Below are 23,010 nucleotides of genomic sequence, written 5' to 3'. Positions count from 1 at the left end.
TGTTCTTAAATAGGGGTTTCCCCGCCATTTTTTTTTTTTTTTAAGAACCCAGACAGATTATTCATAAAATTGCCTATATATGTCAAATAACTGGTGTGACATAAGACCATGCCTAGTCAGACGTGATTCCTAAATTGAATCCAAGGAGTATGGGATTATGTACCTTTAGCCAGTCTGTAAATTGATAAGCAGTGCTATGCATTATGATACCAGATAAATGGAAATTATCTCAAGCCTAGCTTCTGCATCTTAGGCCAGCCTGAGATTTGGATACTGTAGAGACAGCATACTCCTGCCCCTCCCCCCCCCCAAAAAAAAGAAAGAATGAATGAAGAAGTGAGTAAACACAGAGCACTGGCAAATAGAGGCCAGATTCAGAGTGCCATGATCTGTGATCACTGGCTGAGTGTCACTAAAATGGATTAGCAAGGTGGAATGGAGAAAAGGGTTAAAAGTTATAATATGAAACAGTTCGGATTGAACTGTCAGCAGAAAAAGGCCACAAAATTCAAAAAAAGGTAAAAATCCACAAAAATAGTCAAAACCACGTGTGCAGGAGTGCACTTGTACAAAGTCTTATTAGCTGAAAAGCATCATCAATCCTGATGCTTTAGAAGTGAATGTTCCCCTCAGTGATTAGCAGAACACAGACTTGCCACACCTCTTGAAAGAAACAGACCTGCAATGTGTACTAAAATTACTTTATTACAGTTGATTTTTTAAACATTTCCTTTGCTATGATACAAAGGATACTTACAAACAAAATATTACATAGGACCTCAGTTTCTTCTCTTTATTTTGACAACTTGGTAACAGCTTTAAATGCACAATCTATACAATTAATACAGGTTATATAGGAGCTATAATGTATGCTGAACCAGAATACTGACAATATACTGTACATTATAAACCTTACCAGTTAGTGTTTGAGGATCTTCTAGCCTCAAAATACAAACATTGCAAAATGCACACCTGCAGATTCAGCTCTACCAGCTGATGCGGACAGGAAGCGCACTCATGGAGCATGCAGGCTTCATTGCTGCAACTCATTTAATGCGCCACAGTGAATGAAATATGGCTGTATCTGTGCCATTTGAAGCACTGCTATATTCTCTCTCCTCTTGCCATGGGCAAGGGTCCTGTTCAGAAAGGATTTTTTAAACACAAGGATGCTTTAAATCTTTGGTGAACAGCACCCTAAATCTATTGCTGATCACTCTTGCACATGGCAGAATTTCTGTAGAGGGAGGTTCACGTCCAATGGGGATCTTTATGAGATGGGAGTTATTAGAGGGCCCTAATGCCACACGCATATAGAAAAATTTACTTATGTAAATTTCATTTTTTGGTTTACATAGGGAAGCATGCAGGTGAAAAAAAGTTTGATCTTAAAGAACTCCAACAGGTCCCACATGCATTAGGCACAGCATGGTCAAAACAATTTCACATCACCATGAGACATTAGTCTATTTCTGGTTTGCCAAATCCCCTTCCAAATGCCTCCTTTCCCGACTTCTACCTCTCATTTCAATGTTTTATTTTCTAAAGGAAGACAAACCCAAAATGCTTTAATGAGTCTCAAACCCAGAAATAGGCTGAAACATCAGGATGCCATGAATTATGAAGGCTGTGCTGCCACTGATATAGATATCGGGATCTCTATATAGTAGTTCTGCCTAGTACAACACCTATACAACCATCTATACAAAAAAAGGTCAGTGGATAGTGAATGAGTTTGCAAGTACTAAGCCTAATGCTTTTCAAATGCGAGACTGTACTCTCTTCATCAGAACATTATGAAATGAAGTTCAACAAGGCAAAAGTAATCTCTCCACAAATTCTCAATGCTGTTGATGTGCCGATATTCTCTGAGCCAAGCACTTACACCTTTCACAACCTGTGCATTTACACATCTCCATTAGCTGACCGCATTTAACAAATGCTTTCCCAGGTGTACTTTTACGTCACCAGTGTCAGATGGCACTGCTACCTACTGGCTGACATGGCTCCAGGGGTTCCTTTACAAACATCCGCTTCCTTGACTGATCTCACTTCCAAGTACACTAATCCTGCTCTGCATATGCATTTAAACTCCCTAATCTGGGCTGATGCTGCTCCAGCTGTGCAACAACAGTCCTTGCCGTGGAGACAAACCTGAAAATAGATTGTTTTTTTTAATTGGGGTAGGGGAAAAAAAACAACTGTGAAAAGCACATTGCTGTCAAGTTAACTGCAACCTTACATCCCTCCCCCTGCCAGCTGTTAAGGAGTTGAAAATGCAAAAGGGAGCAGGAGAAATGTAAGAGAAAATAGGCATGATTAAAGATAGCATGTTAAAAATTGCTTGCAACTTCTCCAATACAAGTGCAAGTTAAAAAAACAATTTCAATTGTGGAAAATTAGAAGGGCAACAAACAGGAAAAAATAATATAGTTAAAATATACATAGGTTGTCTGGTTTGATGGTCTGCTTTGCTTTTACCAGTCAGGCCAACCTGTGTTAGACAAGCACTTGTACACTCAGGATTCGCTTAAAACAGGACAACTTCTGTTAAAATGTTCTAATAGTTATTTAAGAAATCTCAAGTCTGTTTTCAAACATGATTTATAAAATATACATTATAGACATTTCTTGTCCCACTCTTAATAATGCATATTCAACCAATTTGCTGATACATTACGAAGAGGAAACTAACATTACAGTATGGAAACCATAAGTCTCTAAAAGGTTTATCTTATAAACCTTTTTAATGTTAGTGGAAATTAGACAAATAGGAATTTTATAATTTTTAAAGCAGTGCATGTTAATAAAAAAGCATTTACAATCTTTTTAGTTGATATATTTTTTTCTGTTATATGCACTATATTTTAGCTTTATGGTTTATTTTCACATTGTTTATTTCTCCCCTCTCTTTTTTATTTTTGCTTTGGATGCTGGATAACAGAGATTATGTATAAAGGGAAGAGGTAAGAGCACAGACATGTAAAATCATGGCAGGGACAGCTTTTTCTCCACCAGATGTCTGAACCTTCAAAATTAATTCTAGTTCTGGCCTTGTAGAATATGCTTCATTTTAAAATTATTAATATCTTTCTTTAACATGATTTCAGGTTGCTGGCCTGGCATTAGCTTCTGGCTAAACATAAAATATATAAATTAAGTTTAAATAAAAAGTGGTACTTTCTAAATGCAAGGTTTGGAAACAAACATTTTCTGATGCACACTGATAATAAGCTATTGCGAGGACAGGGTGGGACACAGTCATGCACACAAAAACTTGGGTATGAATAAAGGCTAAGGAATAACTATGGCAGAAGATACCACAGAGGCAGAACTTACAAAGCTTGGGGACGAGGGAGTTGCAGTTATTACAAAATGGGTAAATAGCTTAATGGTCAGTATTATAGGCCTGGAACCAGGGTTAAAATCCTGCTTCTACCATTGCCACTCTTTGTGAAAAATTGCTTCATCTTTCACTGCTGAATGTACAAAATTAGAAGGTAAGCTCTCTGAAGCCATGAATTGGGATTGAAAAAGGAAATAATTAAAACCAAAGCCTCACCTCAGTTTGGGGCCTACGACTGTAGTCTTGAATGGAGTCCTAGTGTAGGGAAGGGCTGGCCATGTAGCCAACTTCAGATCCAACTGAGCTAGAAGCCCAAAAGAAAGAAGATACCCGGAGAGCCATAGACCAAATAAGCCATTAAAGTCTACAAACTAAGAATAGAGCAGTTGCTCTAGTATTAGAAGGAATTAATTGGGAAAAGAGTGACAGTGTATCCAAATGCATCTGTATTCATTTCATATCCAAGTAAATCTGTCCCTCAAAATATAGTCTAAAACATCTTCTCCCTCCTGCTGTGAAATAAAAGGGAATGATCAGTTCCAATAAAGTCAGATTGCTCTAGAGGTCCCTTTTATTACACATTTAGGGGGTTGACAGTAAGGTATTATAAAAGGAGGATACATGTGCTTCTCAAGTTATGAAAGATCTAAATCACTGACTCCTGGTTGGCTCCATACGAAAAGGGTTTATTTTAGGGGGAATATATGAGCACAAGCAAATCAAACAAAGATGTATGTGTAGTGATGGGATATCACCAACCTGCTTTCTTCTGAAACTCAGTGTCGGCGCCAACGGTGGTAGTGAACTGAGCCAGGTGAAAACAGTGATAACATATTTCAGCATCTTGAGTGTGTACCATTTTCATGCTTCTGATAGCTTAGGCTAAAAGTAGGTTCCTCCACCTATTCCTCCCTGGGTTGGCACATCTATAAATGTTAGCAAAAAATGAAATAAAAAGCAAACTGGAGGTCAGTTTTGTATGAGTAAATATTTACAGCTAAGTACATTAAATTCAACCAGCCTTATGTAATTTGTCAGTTCTAACAAAGGACTGCAGTGCAGTTGCTCCAAAGGGCCCATTTTCCAAAAGTGACCTAGGGAAACGGAATCCTTTGGCTCGGTGCCTCTCTGTTCCCTTTCTACCTTTTAATTTTCAAGCTGGTCTTTTGGTAAAAAGGTCTGCTTTATTACAGTCCTAAAAGTGTGGGGAAAATGGAGATTTGTTGTTTCTGGAATGTGGAAAACTCCTTTTTTACACTGTTGCTGAATTGGTAATGGATAAATTTTAGCGAGGACCAGAATCTGTTAAAGCTTCTTTGGAGGAAGTAAGGCAAAGTAAAATAGTAAAGTGCTTCTCCTTTAGCACCACATAGTAGTGCTGGGCATGTATACGCAGTGCTCTGGTTTTCTATGGTTCAAAGAAGCCTCTTTGATCAGCAGGGGCAGCTCAGTGCTCTCCAGCCTGCCTCATGATTGCACTTAAAGGACACCCAGTAAGCCCTTTTTTGCCCTTTAGTCTGATCATATTTAACAAAATGATCATGTCCCTTAGAGACTTCATGGATATAAATACAAGCATGATACATTACAAGCCTGCAATTCTGTTCACAAAGAACCTAGTTGACACTTCATTTCCATGGGTGTCTAAAGATAAAAATCTTTCCCTCCATGGCATAAAAATGAGAACAAAACTGCAGGTCTCTGTCCAAGATTTTCAGATAGGAAAGCAAAGAAGTGTTGTATGCTATGAGGTGTTCCTGCCAACTGCTTGGGTTTTCTGGCTTATGCAGGGACTCTGAATGCTGCTCTCTCTTCCTCAGTGCAACTCATTAATATGGGACAGGTAATGAAGAGAGAGTGACAATATTAAATTTAGAAAATCTGAAATATTCTCAATGCACACCTCATAGCAGAAACAAGTGTTAGTGATCGTAGTGTTGTCAGACATTTGTAGTGATGCATTTTAGTTGACATGGAAATTCAAACAAAATGTTTGTGATATTATATGAAGCAGGTTTTATGTCTATCTTTTCATTGTCATTGATATAAGCTTACAAACAAAAGACCAGCAAACAGTACTAGCTTTCTTCCTTATTACATATACTCCACACTTTCTACCTCTTTCACATTCTTCTAACCTTAGCCTTGTCTTCCAGCCCTCTTTATCTTCCTGTATATCCTTGAAGATCAGATGGCATCTCATGCACCCAGGCTGCCTTCTGTATTACACAATACTCAATGTATTGCAAAAGCCACACACATATTCTGTTCTAGGTTAGAGGTCTGACAGTTGTTCATTCATGACTTACATAGGGTTATCCCTAAGAAACATACAAGTAGCCAAAAATTTTCCCCTCAATGCCTCTTTTCCTAGCAGCTGCCAATTCCATCTTTTCATGTAACTTATACTGCTGCAAAAAGGCAAATAACAATGGTAACTTTGGAGGGTGCACTCAGCAAAGTGTGCACAACTGTGGGTAGGGAACAGGCTAGCAATAATGATGAGTGCATGATCAAAAAGCCATGTAGAGAGGTTTTACTAAAGGGCACAAAAAAAGCTGAAACCCGGATCCCATTAGCATAATTAACAGTAAGATGTTTCATTTATGGCTTGTGAACAAAAGTATATGTACATTAGCGGGGAATGGGACACACCTGCTGAATATACATTAGCTATGCACATATCTGTACATGACCAGCACATCACAGCAGTCAGTGGTAGAATACAAGATTTATTTCCACATCTGAATGGCACATAATTCAAAGGAAGCAGAACTTCAAGTAATTTCCAAGGCTCAGTCTACAGTATGAGAATACACTGTATAGGACCAATGACCATTCTTTTTAGAGCATCCTGGATTCAGGATTCTTAGACCAGATTCTGATAGAAAAGATATGAGAATTGGATTCAATGGGAGCTAAGTGTCAAAGAGTACACAGCTGGTGTTTCCATATAACAGACTTTCCTTCTCAAAAGATTCATTATATCTAATTTTTAACATTTTCTTGCATGTTTTATGGTATGATGTAGCCTAAAATTTTTTACTACATACAGCCTCTGCTTACTTGTGTGCCAAACTGAACATTTACTGCTAAATGGAAAACAAAACAAAAAGTTGTAAATCTCAGGGTATATGCTTCATATAAGGAATGAGTCACACAATCCATCCTGGAAATAAAATGCAAAATACTAGTCTTAAAATAATGAATGTACTTTCCTGGGCAGCCTTTATTAGCATTAAACATTATTAATGCATACAGCCGCAATAATGACAGCATTAATATTTATCAGTGGTAACAAAAATTAGCACCAGTACAAATATCCAGAGCTATCATTTAATTACCACCATAGCTAATAATTTGCATTCTACTATTCTATCCAGATTTTTTTTTAATATACAAAACTGATGCTCCACAAAAAAGGGACAAATGTTCCTCCTGAGGCTGAATTTGTGGGGACATGAACAATAACCCTGAGTGGTAGAGTGTGTATATGTATGTGTAAGATGGGGAGAATAAAGGGGCAAGGAAGACAGAGTGCATATATATGCAAATAAAGAACTGATGATAGGAGATGGAAACTGCAGGCAAAGGTTACAATAAATGCCAGAGTCTAGAAAGTAAACTAGCACATTTCTAATCTTTTCAGGTCACAAGAAAAGTAATGTGCTACACACTGCAGTATTAAATTACCACCTACCGTAGCTGATGATATTATTGAACCCACTTTTCTTGTCTGTGTAAATAAGCATTCCCGGGATATTTATAAAGACCAGGGACAGAGCAGAAGTAGGCGATATCCCAGTGCTGAACGTGAGCAGCGTATGACAGTCTTGAATCCTTGCAACTGAACAGAATCTGATCACAAGGCCTCCAATTCCTCACATCACAGCACATCCCTCATGTGCATTCACTATAAACATATACTCAACCCTCTGCCATATATATACACACAGGGTTCACACAGGTATGATTAAATAGCTGGTTTTATAGGTACTGAAACTCTCTGCTTAGACATCGATGGTCTGTGAAGATTTGTAAATTTAAGAGTTCACTTGCAAAATCAAATCAGAATAAAATAATCAAAACCTGGATAGAAGCTGTTTCCATGAAAACCAAGAAATACCTATATTCTATTTTTCAGATCTCCTGCAGGGACCTTTCAAGTCACACCTAATTGTGACTACCAGCACTAGACTTTCCAGTAGTACAGACTCCCTCTCATACACACTTGATTTTACCAAATGCCTAATGTTTGCCAGTACTGGCTCCTAAAGGTGGTGTTGCCTGCAATCAGTCACCTAATCTGGACATGTGGTAAATGTTTCAGCAACAGAAAAGAGAAATACGCCCAACTTTTCACACAGTGATAAGATGGGTTATGCAGCAATGTGATTGGCTCAGCTCTTCCTGTGATTCTATGGCAACTAGACTAAAGCATTACCAGAATATTTAACTAACTAGAAAATGGCAACATGTCGAAGGGGTGCGAGGTGAGATGCGACAGTATGTGAGAACGGCGTCCTTCAGAATACTGCTGGCAACATCAGACTCTGCTCTTTTATTTGGAGTTTTCAGGCATGGCGTATGTAGAACTCAAATAATATTTGGCTAACATAAGTTGTTGCAGTATTAAAGAGAAAAATAAATATCACTCCAACACATCTCAAGCTAGTGCCAGCATCTTTCCTCTCAGCTTCTCATGCTGCATCTTGAATTCTGCATCTTTTTCACTGTCTGATCCCCATTCAAGAAAATCTCATCCAGTTTCTACTGGTCAGATCTTCAGGAAAAAAAGATTGGTAACCAGAGAACAAGGCCAGCTGACACGAACTGCACATGCGCAAGGCCACTTCTCACTTGTCCTCCTCCTGCTCCCTCCTGCTCAAGGCTGCAATTTTAAAAATCTAACTAAAAGTATAGATATGAACAGGGAGAGAAGTGAAGGGTTCTAGGGATGTGGAGTTGCCTAGCTTACTCTGGGTCTCCTCGGGCTGTACATTTCCTAATTTTTCACTTTTTATCTCTTGGGGTGGGAGAAATCCAGTTTTGCATGACACACCCCTCTGTGGCCTTCCAGGAAATTCCCTTTCTGGCAGTTCTCCACATGTGCCAAACAGAATGGTATAGGTTCTCTAATTAACTCTCAAAACATCAGACATCCCAGTTAGTAAAGACAAAACAGAATGCCTGAGAGAACAACTAGGATACACCATGTGCACACGAGAAGCTTTCTTGTCACAGTACCAATACAAGGAGGCTGCTGTGACGATGGTTAACCTAGGTAGTTTCTGCTGGCAAATAGCTCTAGTGGAATTGCCACCCTTGCTTCTGTTGGTTTATGTGTAAGACATATGTGAACCATTGGAGATTTGTGACGTAACACTTGTGCTCCTGCTCATGCCCTGCTCTGTCCGTCCACCAGAAGCTGTCCGCCTCAGCGCCTGGGGGCTATTGCGGGCCACCATAGCACTACCACGAGGTACCCCTTGCATGGATCCTGAGGGATGACCCCATGGCTGGGGACCACCTTGCATAGGATGGCCCCATGCTTGTGGTGGGCCACCCATGGGATGACCCCAGTGAGGTCCTGGGCCCCCGGTAGGATTGTGAGACCAACCAGAAGCTCCCGGGTAGCTGTGGCTGAACGCCTCAGGGGAGAGATTACAAAGGATCATGTTACTAAATCCTAGCCTCATGCTTTCTGAGTCAAATGCTTCAATTTCCCGGGCTTGCCGCTCCAGCAGGCTTCGTATCCTCTCAGTGCGCTCATTCTGCAATGTCAGCATCTCCTCCTCAATCTACAAAACAAACAGATTAAATGACAAACAGGAAATCTTAAGAGTGATATCATTTTTAAAAGGTACAGTCTCCACATGATACTGAAGTAATTAATTTTGGAACACTGCAAAATAGGAGGTTTTACTTCTTGTTTAACTACTAGCATAATGCTGTAATGTGTGCAAGTATCATTCTGAAATTTGCCATATTGTCTATTTTGCTGGTACTTTTTCATTGGAAGCACTACATACAATATAAAAAATACAGCATGCATGCTAGTTCCTCCTCTGATCTAAACAGCTCCCATTTACCCCTTGCCCCCCCCCAACCACTGCTTTTAAATATAGCAAAAACATACAAGAATTATCTAGCAGTGCGTATAAACTTAGGCCATCTCGAAGATGACACAATTTTCAGACAGTTAATTTAGAAGGTTAAATTTTTTATTTAACCACATAAATGGCTTTCAAGACATTCTTGATGAAACCAAGTGGATATGTTGTTACTATAGTTTTGACAACCAGTTTTGCATTAAATTGAAAGCATATAAATCCTCTTCTCACAAAGACGGCAATGCCAGTCTGGTGGCACTAGGTGGTACTACAAAATTACACCAGGTACATAAGCCTTGGCCAATTTATCTTCAAAATTGCTTCATATAGCTGTGCAAGACGTAGGAAGTTAAACTAGGAGGATCCCCTACAGTACTATTATGGGGAATTTAAAAGTAGGTGAGAAGAATTAGTATACTTAGGAATTAGCAAAGTTCCTTTTCTATTCAACCAAATCATAGTCAGCAGTGAAAGGATTCTGCTACCATCAATTTTTATTCCACTACAATCTGCTTCACTTGAGCTTATAACAGTGTTCACCTGAGGCTTTTTTCCCCCAAATTCAGCAATGGTGATGTAAAGGTGCTCACAAAACTGTCATTAGAGCTAGAAACCTTAGCCACAAGTCTTCATTCACAACTGTTCAGAATTTTCCTCCTTTTTCACCCAATCTCAGCATTGCAGTGACAGCTCTCAAGTAGAGTCATGTATCTTCTGGAATGCTGCCATCATGAGTCCTAAATCTAGCCACTAGATGTTACTATTGTTTGATGCCTGATTCTCTCCCTCCTTCCAAAGAACTGAACCATGCTGGTGCTCAGCACTGCCAAAGAGTCAATGGGTTGCCCACTATTTGTGACCATAAGATTAAAAAAAAGCTATGCTAAGCCATCCTGATTCTGACAGAAGATAGCACAAGTTGATGCCCTAGGGTTGCAAGGTAATGTTCTCTCGTGGCTCAAAGGGTTCCTTGGATCGAGACTTTATCAGGTTAAGTCTAACAATCAGCTTTCTATAGCTTGAAAAAACCCTTGCGGGGTCCCTCAGGGTTCCCCACTCTCCCCCACATTATTTAATGTGTATCTATCTTCTCTGGGGTTTCATTTGAACAAACTGGGCTCTAGACTGTTTAGTTATGCCATTGACATTACGATCATTAACACATTCCTTTTAACACAGCTATATCTCATATTACCCAAATAATTGAGTCTATACTGAAACTGATGGAATCATGGATACAAGAATTTAAATTCAAATTAAATCAAGATAAGACCAAATTCTTTGTTGCGTCTCCATCTAGAATTTTACATGAACCATCAATTACTATAGACTCAATACTCTATAAGATCAATCCAACGATTAAAATATTGGGAGTTGTTATAGATCAACACTTGACCATGAAAAAGCAAGTAGATGCTGTGGTGCAAAAGGGTTATTACACATTGTGGAAGCTGCGTACCATAAAATCATATTTTGAGATTCCGGCCTTTAAACTTTTAGTTCAATCGTTACTTCTAAGTCTTTTCGACTATTGTAACAGTGTCTATTTGACATGTACCAAGATAGAGATGGCTAGCCTTAGACTGATTCAAAATATGGAGGGGGGTGGTGGTCAAATTAATTTATGGTCTAAAGAAATATAATCATGTGACTCCTTTCTACATGAGTTGCATTGGCTTCCTGCACTGAAATGCTATGAGAAATCTATCGGTCATATAGTTTGGAGCAATACCATACGCAATTTTGTAACAAAGACAACCCAGCTTAAACAAAATGTGCGCCTGCACTGGCGCACATTTTGTTTAAGCTGGGTTGTCTTTGTTACAAAATTGCGTATGGTATTGCTCCAAACTATATGACCGATAGATTTCTCATAGCATTCCATAAACATAAGAGAGAATCACATGCATTGTTTAATTCTCTGTCTGCTCAAGGTTGTAAGAGCAAGAAATCCTTGGAACATACATTAGCATTTCAGGCTGTTTTCTATGACAGGGAATTTAGGCCACTGTTGCGTAGTGCTTGCTCTTACAAGCACTTTAGAACTCAATTGAAAACTCATCTTTTTTTCAAAACATTTAGTGAACTAATTTAAAATCATCCTTAGGTTATGTTATTTTTAATCTTTTGTTCACTGCATTGAACTTACGGTTATGCGGTTTATAAGTACGATGTTATGTTATGTAACTGGCAGATCCCCAAAAGTAGATCTATTTCCCATAGCTCTTTTCCAGGGATGAATAAGGCCTCACCCAAATCTACTTAGTTATAATATTTTATGGACTCTTCCACCAAGAACTTGTCCAATCCTCTTTTAAATTCCACTTTGTTAATTGCTTTGACCACATCCTCTGGCAACAGATTTCATAACTTATGTGAAAAAAATCCTTTCTACAATTTGTTTTCAATCTGCTGGTTCTTAATTTCATGGAGTGTCCTCTAGTTTTTGTGTTGTTTGACAGATTAAATAACTATTCCTCTTTTCGCTCATTCCCTCCTTAAGAACATATGAGCTGTCATACAGACCGAAGGTCCATCAAGCCCAGTAGAGGAGAGGAGGGATAGGGGTGATATGATACAGATGTTTAAATAATTGAATGGTATTAATATACAACCAAATCTTTTTCAGAAAAAGGAAAATGGTAAAACTAGAGGACATAAATTGAGGATGCGAGGTAGTAGACTTAGGAGTAATGTTAGGAAATACTTTTTCACAGAGAGAGTGGTTAATACAAGGAATGCCCTCCCGAGGGAGCTGGTGGAGAGGAAAACGGTGATGAAATTTTAAAAAAAGTGCAGGATGAACACAGTGGCTATCTAATTAGAAAATGAATGGCATTAATTGAAGGACAAGGGCTGGTACTAGGACAGACTTACCCAGTCTGTGCCCTACATATGGCAATTGACTTTAGGATGGACTGGGGAGGGCTTTGACGGAAACTCGAGTAATTCAGACCACAAGGAAGGTACTGGGTGAAATTTTACAGTCTGTATCCCGCAAATGATGTGATGATTTGGACAGGCTGGAGTGAGCTTCGATTGCAGCTCCAGTATTTGGAACCCAAGGTATCAAAGGTTTGACAGTAGCTCCGGGCAGACTTCTATAGTCTAGCATCCAGTAATATCAAAGAAAAAAGACGATTCAATTTAAGTATGAATTTTTACAATGAGTAACGATTGGGCAGACTGGATGGTCCATTCAGGTCTTTATCTGTCAACATTTACTATGTTACAAGTACCTGGCAAGATCCCTCTCGTCTCCCGTATTCCCTCTTCCCCTCTTTTCTTGTATAAATCATGCCTGCTGGAATTATTTTCAATTTGAACAATGTTGTCTTATCACAATATTTTAAATTGTACACTGCCTTGCTCTGCTTGATGCATTTAAAGGCGGTATAGTAAGTTGGTAATAAATAAATATTCCCTATTTAACTGTTGCAGCCCATTCATAATTTTATAAATTTCTAGCATACTCTTTCTCAGTCATCTTTTTCCAAGCTAAAAGGCCCTACTATCTTTAGTCTCTCTTAGTAAAGGAGGTATTCTTTCCTTTATCATTTTTGTTGCCCTTCTCTGAACCTTTTATATGAGAGTGAATCAAAAATTAAAGGTAATTTTTAAAATTACACGCTAACCAGAACAGAGCTAGCGAAATGCCATAGGTACTCATACATTCATCCATGCAAAGTGCAGCACTTGACCTTCAGTAGTGTGGCAGCGACGAGGTCATAAACATGGACGCTCCATTGCAAGATTGCACCATCAAAGAACATGTAGTACTGCGCTTTCTTTGGGCAGAGGGAGTGAAAATCACGTTAACTTTCTTTTGGGACATGAAGGGGCCTATTCTGGAGCATTTCCAAGTACATGGGCAAACAGTGAAAATAATTGTACATTGCTGCAAAATTAGCCTATTTACTTATTTATTCATTCATTTAGCCCGTTCTCCCAAAAGAGTCCAGAATGGATTACAGGAGCTCCGTCTTTGATGCATTTAGCTGTGGTTTGTTTATGGCCATCCAATCCTTTATTTTGGATAAACAGCACTGTAGTTTCTTGATTTGCTTGGTTTGATTTGGGCCCAGGGGAAGTAGAGTTGGATATCATCGGCGAATGAATGGATTTGGATAGGGTGTTTTTCTGCAATGTCGATTACTGGTCTGACATATATGTTGTAAAGTAGCGGAGACAGTAAGGCACCCTGTGGTACTCCATAATTAAGTGGTTTTGGAACAGATGTGGTCTGGCCTAACAGTACTTTCTGAGATCTTTCACTTAGGAAGGAGGAGAAATACCCTAGTGCAACATCACGGATTCCAATGTGCTTCAGTCTTGACAAGAGAAGGGGATGGTCTAAGATGTCAAATGCGGCTCTTAGGTCCAACAGAATCAGCAGTACATTGTCTCCTTTATCAAGAAATTTTCAGCAGTCATCTATGATATCTAATGGCTGTTTCCGTGTTATATTTCCTAAAACCTGATTGGTAGGTAGAGAGGGAATCTGTTTTTTTCTATGAAATCCTGTAGTTCAGTGGTTCTCAACCCTGTCTTAGGGGACCCCCCAGCCAGTCGGGTTTTCAAGATATCCCTAATGAATATGCATGAGAGAGATCTGCATACCTGTCACTTCCATTATATGCAAATCTATCTCATGCATATTCATTGGGATATCTTGAAAACCCGACTGGCTGGGGGGTCCCTTAGGATAGGGTTGTATATGCACTGCCTTTTCCAGGATTTTGGACATGAATAGGAGATTTGAGACTGGTCTGAAGTTACTTGGTTTGTCTGGATGTAAGGTAGGTTTCTTTAGAAGTGGTCTGACTATTGTGGATTTCCAACTCCATGGAATCACACCCGATAATAAGGACTCATTTATTTAGGGCAGGATCAACTAGAACTGTAAAAAAAACTCAAGATGTAGATGTACCAGGGACCTAAACAGAAGCATAATGATATATTTGATGTTATTTAATACTCTCTTGCTTTCTTTTAGCAGTTGCAGCACACTAGATTGAAAATTGTTATCTTAATTATTCAGATTGACTCTAAGATCTTTTTCTTGGATGCAGGCTCATGACTCAGAATCCAACATTTTGTATCTGAAATTGGAATTATTTTTCCCTAAGTGTATCATTTTGCCCTTGTCATTAAATTGCATCTGCCATTTAGAAGCTCAATCTCCTAGTCTCTCCTCAGCCATTTTAATGGAGGGGACAAAATATGGGCATCCAACATCGATTTCATAAGGGTGTCTACATCCAAAAGATGGATATTAGAATTTAGACCTGATACCTTTTGTGTAAAGGTTGCTCAATAAAAATTAATTAAACATTTAAGATATTTAGTTGGGGGACACCAAGTAAAATATTAATTTATTTGCAGATGACAAGTTGTTCCTGAGAAGGCCTTCTCAGGATCTTCAGCCTTTAATGACTAATACATAGCTCTGGGAGTTTTACCAGGTTAAATATAAATTCTGATAATTTTGAAGCAATGAGTATAGGTCACACAGAGTAAAAGGGGAACATTCCTCTAAAATAGACCACAGGAAGTTTAAAATACTTGGTTATTTACTTAACCCTTTCAGGACCATAAGGATCGTAGGCCAATTTTTGTGGTTTTGATGACATTTTTATGGTAAAAAGGGCTTGCAGATGCCAAAAAATTGATTTTTTTTGTGAAATATCATTATTTTTTTTTTAAAAAAAATCACACTTTTGGCTTATGGACAGTGTGGCAAGTGAATCTTCTCGTCAATCTGGCAACGACGCTAATGAATGAATGTCGGAACCAGTTTGTTTACATAAAGGCAGTATCATATGGAATCCGTACATATCAAATTTAGAACTGTAGACTATCCCAATCAAAATTTATAGGATTTTAAAGTTATGGGACAAATATGGTCCTGAAAGGGTTAAGTAGCAATGCAGAGATATTATATAAATATAACATTAGTGTTCACTTAGACACTTTAAGAAAGTTACAGTATGCCATTGATGGAAGGACCTACCATTATCATTATTAGAGTGCAATATATTATTCAAAATGATGGCTCTTCTCAAACTTTTGTACCCTCTTCATTTAGGATTAAAAGAAAGGATGAGAAATGGCTTAAAAGCATAATGTGACGATTCTTGTGGAGAAGAAAAAATGTGCAAATAAGCTTGGCTAAATTAATTCAGGATAAAGAGAACAGGGTATAAGTACCCCCTAACATTCAATTCTATAAAGTGGCCACACTTATGTGCTGGGTGCAAGAGAAATATAATCAGAATATAAATTGATAGAAATTAAATATTTTCCTTTGTGTACTTGGATGTGGAATTTATAAATGGTGGTGATTTTTCACCTATCTCTGTGTTCCAGATCTTTCCTGTTGCCTCTGAGTATTCCATGTTAGTATGGTCTTAGAGAATACAGAATGACCTGTACCTTCTGTTCCAGAAGAGCACGGCGAAGGGACACTCTTTGCTCTAGTTCTCGCAACTCTCGCTCATGCTGTGCCTCAGCCTGCATCTTGATCTTGCTTTGATAGGCATTCAGCAGCTCCAGTTCCTGCTGCAGCTGCATCTTCAAAACCTGACATTCAGCTTCTTGTGCCTCATCCAAGCGCAGCTGTAAAAGGGAAGACAAAACATGTTACTGTTACATATATTTCAAGTAAAAACCCACAACAAAGGAATACAAAAATCAGAAAAGCAAAAAAAATCCTTTATGTATATAAAGAGAGGCTATCATGACTGTATGACTAAATATGGCAGCAAGTTAATAATATTTGGCCTCTCTTTACTTTATATACATAAAATTAGATGGTTCTGGTTGCACAATTGGCTTAAATCCAGACAGTTTTTCCAACCTTCCTGGTGAGGGTTAAATGAAAATTCTGCTAAAATAACATGTTAAGTCTAAGTGCGCAGCAACATAATTCAGATTTTTCTAATTATGGCGATTTCACTTTCAAAATTTCTTCCTCTTTCCAGTATAAATGTTAGAGTCATCTGTAACTCCTGGACATCAAAACCATAGATTTACTAACCATAAACATCTAAGTCTAGAGAATATATCATACTCAACAAAAGCCACTAGCTATTTGTCTTTTGTAAAGCTGAACCACTCAAGGTTACTGCTTAAAAACTCACTGCTTGTGTGGAGAGCATCTCATTAATGCTGTGATCATATTGCTCAGCTAGAATGGCGAGTTTACGGGTCTGCTCTTCCTTCAGCCGTTTCAGTACTGCTTTGTGTTCACTCTTCTGAGTAGTTTCCAACAGATGGTTTCGCAGTGCCTTGTATTGTCGGGTCTGGATTTTACAAGTGTCCTGGAACTGCTTCTTTATCTGTAACTCTTTTGACTACAGGGGAGGAAAAAACAAGAAAGCAAGCTTCAGTTTATTATTACTGAATGTTCTGTCATTAAGAGATTGAGAAACTTTTCCTCCTTTACTAACAGCAGGGCTTGTATCCCATATGCTCTCTATTATAATGGTTACCAAGGCAAAATGATTGCATTTAATCATAGTTCATATTTATTTGATATACTGCTATCTAAGCGGTTCACAGAAGAATAATATTTGAATGTAAGAAAAGATGAAGGCAGGAGAAAGGAGGGAAAAGAGAAAGGGAGGACAGGGATCTAGGAGGAAGGATAAAATCATAAGAGGATTTTATACAATTGCTAAAACCAAAATATATTTCAAAAAAGTGAAACATAGCACAGTTACTTACCGTAACAGGTGTTATCCAGGGACAGCAGGCATATATTCTCTACATGTGGGTGATGTCACCGATGGAGCCCCCCAGCAGATGTTCTCGCAAGCAAACTTGCTTGAAGACCTTCAAGCTTGCGACTGGCCCGCGCATGCGTGCGCACCCCTCCCACCTGACCTAGGGCATGCGTCTCTTCAGCGTGGCCTTAGTTCAGATAGCTAGCAAAGAAGCCATCAATGGGGAGGTGGGTGGGTTGCGAGAATATCTGCCTGCTGTCCCTGTTACGGTAAGTAACTGTGCTTTATCCCAGGACAAGCAGGCAGAATATTCTCTACATGTGGGAGACCTACAAGCTAACCAGAATGGGATGAAGGGAGAGTTGGCAATTTAGGAGAACAGATTTTGCAAAACGGACTGACCAAAATGGCCGTCACGCCTGGTGAAAGCATCCAGACAGTAGTGCGAGGTAAACGTATGAACCGAGGACCAAGTGGCAGCCTTACAGATTTCCTCAATCGGAGTCAAGCGGAGGAAAGCAACAAATGCCGCCATCGCTCTGACCTTTTGGCCTGTGACTCGACCTGGCAGGGAGAGACCAGCCTGAGCATAACAGAAAGAGATACAAGCGGCCAACCAGTTAGAAATGGTCCACTTAGAAACAGAGCGACCCAAGCGATTAGGATCGAAAGAGAGGAACAGCTGGGGAGCAGAACGGTGAGGAGCTGTGCGCTTCAAGTAGATGGCCAGCGCACGCTTACAATCAAGAGAATGCAGAGCCGCTTCTCCAGGGTGAGAATGGGGCTTTGGGAAAAACACAGGAAGAACAATGGATTGGTTGATGCGAAACTCAGAAACAATCTTAGGCAAGAACTTAGGATGGGTACGGAGAACCACCTTATCATAAGAACATAAGAAGTTGCCTCCGCTGGGTCAGACCAGAGGTACATCCCGCCCAGCAGTCTGCTCCCGCGGCGGCCCATCAGGCCTATCACCTGTGCAGTGGTCCCTGACTATTCCTATAACCTACCTCTACTCCTATCTGTACCCCTCAATTCCCTTATCCTCTAGGAACCTATCCAAACCTTCGTTGAAGCCTTGTAACGTGCTTTGGCCTATCACCGCCTCCGGAAGCGCGTTCCATGTGTCCACCACTCTCTGGGTAAAAAAGAACTTCCTAGTGTTTGTTCTAAACCTGCCCCCTTTTAATTTTTCCGAGTGCCCCTTGTACTTGTGGTTCCCCACAGTGTGAAGAATCTGTCCCTGTCTATGCCCCTCAGGATTTTGAAGGTTTCTATCATGTCTCCCCTAAGTCTCCGCTTTTCTAGGGAGAATAGCCCCAGCTATTTCAACCTGTCAGCATATGAGAAGTTTTCTATACCCTTTATCAGTTTAGTCGTTCTTCTCTGGACTCCCTCAAGTACTGCCATGTCCTTCTTGAGGTACGGCGACCAGTACTGGACACAGTACTCCAGATGTGGGCGCACCATTGCACGATACAGTGGCATGATGACTTCCTTCGTCCTGGCCGTGATACCCTTCTTAATGATACCCAACATTTTGTTTGCTTTCCTTGAGGCCGTCGCGCACTGTGCCGACGCCTTCAATGTTTTGTCTACCATCACCCCCAGGTCTCTTTCAAGGTTACTTGCCCCTAGCAGTGATCCCCCCATTTTGTAGTTAAACATCAGGTTCTTTTTCCCTACATGCATGACCTTGCATTTCTCTATGTTAAAGCTCATTTGCCACTTTTTTGCCCACTCTTCCAGTATCGTTAGGTCCTTTTGCAGGTCTTCGCAGTCTTCTGTGGTTTTAACCCTGCTGCAGAGTTTGGTGTCATCCACAAATTTGATAACCTCACATTTAGTTCGCGCCTCCAGGTCGTTAATAAATATATTGAACAGGAGCGGTCCCAGCACCGACCCCTGCGGAACTCTGCTCGTGACCCATAGCCAGTCTGAGTAATGGCCCTTTACTCCAACCCTCTGTTTCCTGCCTGCCAGCCAGTTTTTGATCCATCGGTGGACATCCCCTTGCACCCTGTGATTCCACAGCTTCTTAAGCAGCCATTCGTGTGGTACCTTGTCGAAGGCTTTTTGGAAGTCAAGGTAAATGATGTCTATGGATTCCCCTTTATCTATCTGGCTGTTTATCCCCTCAAAGAAGCACAGTCAGTTTGTGAGGCATGACCTTCCCTTGCAGAAGCCGTGCTGGCTCGCCTTCAGCAGTCCATTGTTTTCTATATGGTCACATATTCTGTCCTTGACCAGTGCTTTCATCATCTTTCCCAAAACCGAGGTCAAGCTCACCGGCCTGTAGTTTCCCGGGTCACCCCTTGAACTCTTCTTGAAGATGGGCTGACATTTGCTATTTTCCAGTCCTCCGGGATCTCCCCAGTTTTTAAGGATAGGTTGTATATTTGGCGAAGTGGTTCTGCTATTTCGTTCTTTAGCTCTTTGAGTACCCTTGGGTGGATGCCGTCCGGACCCGGTGATTTGTCGCTCTTTAGTCTGTCTATCTGTCGGAGGACATCCTCTTGGCTTACGTCTAGTTGGACCAGCTTTTCATCCTGATCCCCATTTATGATCTCCTCAGGTTCTGGAATATAGGATGTGTCCTCTCTCGTGAAGACTGACCAGAAGAACTTATTTAACCTGTCAGCTATCTTTTTTTCCTCCTTTACCACTCCCTTCTTGTCTCCATCGTCCAATGGTCCCATTTCCTCCCTGGCCGGTTGCTTTCCCTTCACGTACCTGAAGAATGATTTGAAGTTTGTTGCTTCCACCGCCAGTCTCTCCTCATATTCTCTTTTTGCTTTCCTAACCACTTGGTGACATTCCCTTTGGTGTCTTTTGTGCTCCTTCTGTTTGTCCTTTGTTTGGTCCTTTTTCCATTTTCTGAACGATGTTTTCTTGTCACTTATCGCCTTTTTCACTGCATTTGTCATCCACACTGGGTTTTTGGTTCGATTCTTTTTGCACCCCTTCCTGAACCTAGGGACGTACAGGTTCTGTGCTTCGTGCACCGTGCCCTTGGAAGACAGTGAAAGGTGGGTCCGCCACCAAGGCTTGAAGCTCACTGACCCGACGGGCAGAAGTGAGAGCAATAAGAAACACAACCTTCTAAGTAAGATACTTCAAGTGAACCCGCGCTAGCGGCTTGAACAGGGGTTTCATCAATCGAGCAAGGACCACGTTAAGATCCCAAACCACAGGAGATTTAAGGGGCGGATGAACATGGAAAAGGCTTTTAATTAAGCGGGAAACCACAGGATGAACAGAGATAGGCTTTCCGTCAATTGGCTGATGAAAAGCAGCAATGGCACTGAGGTGGACTCGAACCGAAGAGGACTTGAGTCCAGTGCCAGACAAGTGTAAAAGATAATCCAGGACAGCAGATAAGGGGGGAGACAGCGGCTCCTGCTGTCGAGTAGCACACCAGGAAGCAAAGCGGGTCCACTTCTGATGGTAACACTGTCGAGTGGACTCCTTCCGAGACACCTCCAGGACGTCCAGAACAGGTTGTGAGAACTGGAATGAGGGCATTAAGTCTCGAGGAACCAAGCTGTGAAGTGTAGAGACTGTAGGTTGGGATGAAGAGAACCTTGACTCTGCGTAAGCAGGGAAGGAAAAACAGGCAGAAGAAGAGACTCCCTGGAACTGAGTTGCAAAAGAAGGGAGAACCACGGCTGCCGGGGCCACCGAGGAGCTATCAGAATCATGGTGGCACGCGAGGACTTGAGTCTGACGAGAGTTTTCAGAATCAGAGGGAATGGAGGGAACGCATACAGAAACAGGTTCATCCAATCCAGCAGGAAAGCATCCGCCTCGAGTCTGAGAAGGGTGTAAACCCTGGAGCAGAAGCAGGGCAACTTGTGATTGAGGGGGAACACGAACAGATCGATGTCCGGAGTCCCCCAATGAGCAAACACCTGATGCAGGGTCAAGGAATGGATGGACCACTCATGAGGCTGCAGAAGACGACTCAACTTGTCCGCCAGACAATTGTGCTGGCCCTGAATGTAGACCGCTCGAAGGAATATGTTGTGGTGGATGGCCCAATCCCAGAGCCGCATCGCCTCCTGGCACAGGGACCGGGACCCCGTTCCCCCCTGTTTGTTGATATAATACATGGCGACCTGGTTGTCCGTGTGGACCAGTACCACTCGGTCGCGAAGCAGGTGACAAAAAGCCTTCAGGGAGAGGAAAATCGCTCAAAGCTCCAGTAGATTGATGTGACAAAGGTGGTCGGCACTGGACCAAAGACCCTGAGTGCGAAGACCGTCCAGATGAGCCCCCCCAAGCATAGGTCGACGAATCCGTCGTGGGGACCTTCTACGGAGGAGGAGCATGAAACAGAAAACCTCTGGAAAGTTTGGAAGAGTGCATCCACCAACGGAGAGACTGCTTCAACAAAGGAGTCACGACAATGAGTCGAGAGACAGGATCCCGATCCTGGTTCCATTGGGACGCTAGAGTCCATTGAGGAATACGGAGGTGAAGTCTGTCAAAAGGAGTCCCGTGAACCATGGAGGACACGTGACCTAGGAGGACCATCATGAGCCGAGCCGGGGCCGAGGACAGATGGGCAACCCTCCGGCATAAGCGAACAAGGGCCTCCTGTTGAGGCCGGGGCAAGAAGGAGCGGAGACGGCTGTGTACAGGATCGCTCCGATAAATTCCAGAGACTGGGACGGGCAGAGCTGAGACTTGGAGAAGTTCACCTCAAAGCTGAGACTCTGAAGGAGCAAGATGGTTTGATTCGTCGCTTGCAGCACTTCATGGCGAGAGGACGCCTTGATCAACCAGTCGTCGAGGTAGGGAAACACCTGCAGGCCGTGGAGACGCAGGGCCGGTACAACCACCACTAGACATTTCGCGAAGACCCTTGGCGAGGCCGCCAGGCCGAATGGAAGAACATGATACTGGAGATGGAGATCCCGCACCTGGAATCTCAGATACTGGCGAGAGGCCGGGTGTATCGGAATGTGCGTGTACACCTCTTTGAGGTCCAGCGAGCACAGCCAGTCCCCCTCGTCCAAGACCAGAAACTTGTTCAGAGCACGGAGGTCCAGGATCAGACGCAGATCCCCTTTCTTCTTGGGTACCAGAAAGTAGTGGTAATAAAATACGGTGTTCCACTGGTCCGGGGGAACCTCCTCGACCGCCCAAAGGCGAAGAAGGGCCTGAGCTTCCTGCAGAAGGAGAGGCAGCTGAAGCCAAGCAGAAGGAAACTCTCTTGGAGGCAGGTCTGGGTGTACATTACTGAAGTGAAGGGAGTACCCTTCTCGGATGATAGAAAGCACCCAACTGTCGGTGGTAAGACTTTCCCACTGGGCATAGAAATGATGGAGACGACCTCCGATGGGAAGGGGGGAAGGCTCTAGGAGAAAGGGAGCCCGAAGGCTCGGACCGGAATTGTCAAAAAGACGGCCCAGGCTTCACCGGAGCCGGTGGCTGGGCCTTAGTTTGACGCTGCTGCTGTTGCTGCGGCTTTGAAGGAGAGAAGGCAGGAGTAGATTTCTGTGGGTACCTCCAGAGAGGAATTTTGTATTGCCAAGCCGGGGGGCCTTCGGTTTAAGTTTCACCAGGGAGGAGAAGGACCGTTCATGGTCCGAGAGATGCTTGGTGGCCGCTTCGATGGAATCATCGAAGAGCTCATGACCCACACACGGGAGATTGGCAAGACGATCTTGTAGATTCAGATCCATATCCACAATGCGAAGCCAAGTGAGGCGATGCATGGCGATCGTAAAGGCCATGACCCTCGATGACAACTCGAAGGTGTCGTAGGTCGCCTGAAACATATAAAGGCGGAGCTGGGAGAGGGTCTCCTCAAGGAGAC

General features: G+C 41.8%; 1 protein-coding gene across 2 annotated transcripts in view; it reads right to left on the bottom strand.

The window, feature by feature from the left end:
* Window positions 1–685: 685 nt before the first annotated feature.
* The window catches only part of TAOK1 (TAO kinase 1), a 238,934-nt gene continuing 216,609 nt past the window's right edge, over window positions 686–23,010 (bottom strand). For both annotated transcript variants that reach the window (XM_033921264.1, XM_033921263.1), the window contains 3 exons: window positions 16,602–16,814; window positions 15,895–16,077; window positions 686–9,147 (listed from right to left, as the gene is read on the bottom strand). In XM_033921264.1, coding sequence (XP_033777155.1) covers window positions 8,686–9,147; window positions 15,895–16,077; window positions 16,602–16,814 — 858 coding nt within the window. In that variant the 3' untranslated portion in view covers window positions 686–8,685. The remainder of the gene's footprint in view (window positions 9,148–15,894; window positions 16,078–16,601; window positions 16,815–23,010) is intronic.

Source organism: Geotrypetes seraphini, chromosome 15 (genome assembly GCF_902459505.1).
Source record: "Geotrypetes seraphini chromosome 15, aGeoSer1.1, whole genome shotgun sequence".
Classification (NCBI taxonomy): Eukaryota; Metazoa; Chordata; class Amphibia; order Gymnophiona; family Dermophiidae; genus Geotrypetes; species Geotrypetes seraphini.
This window is presented reverse-complemented; position numbering and strand designations above follow the sequence as displayed.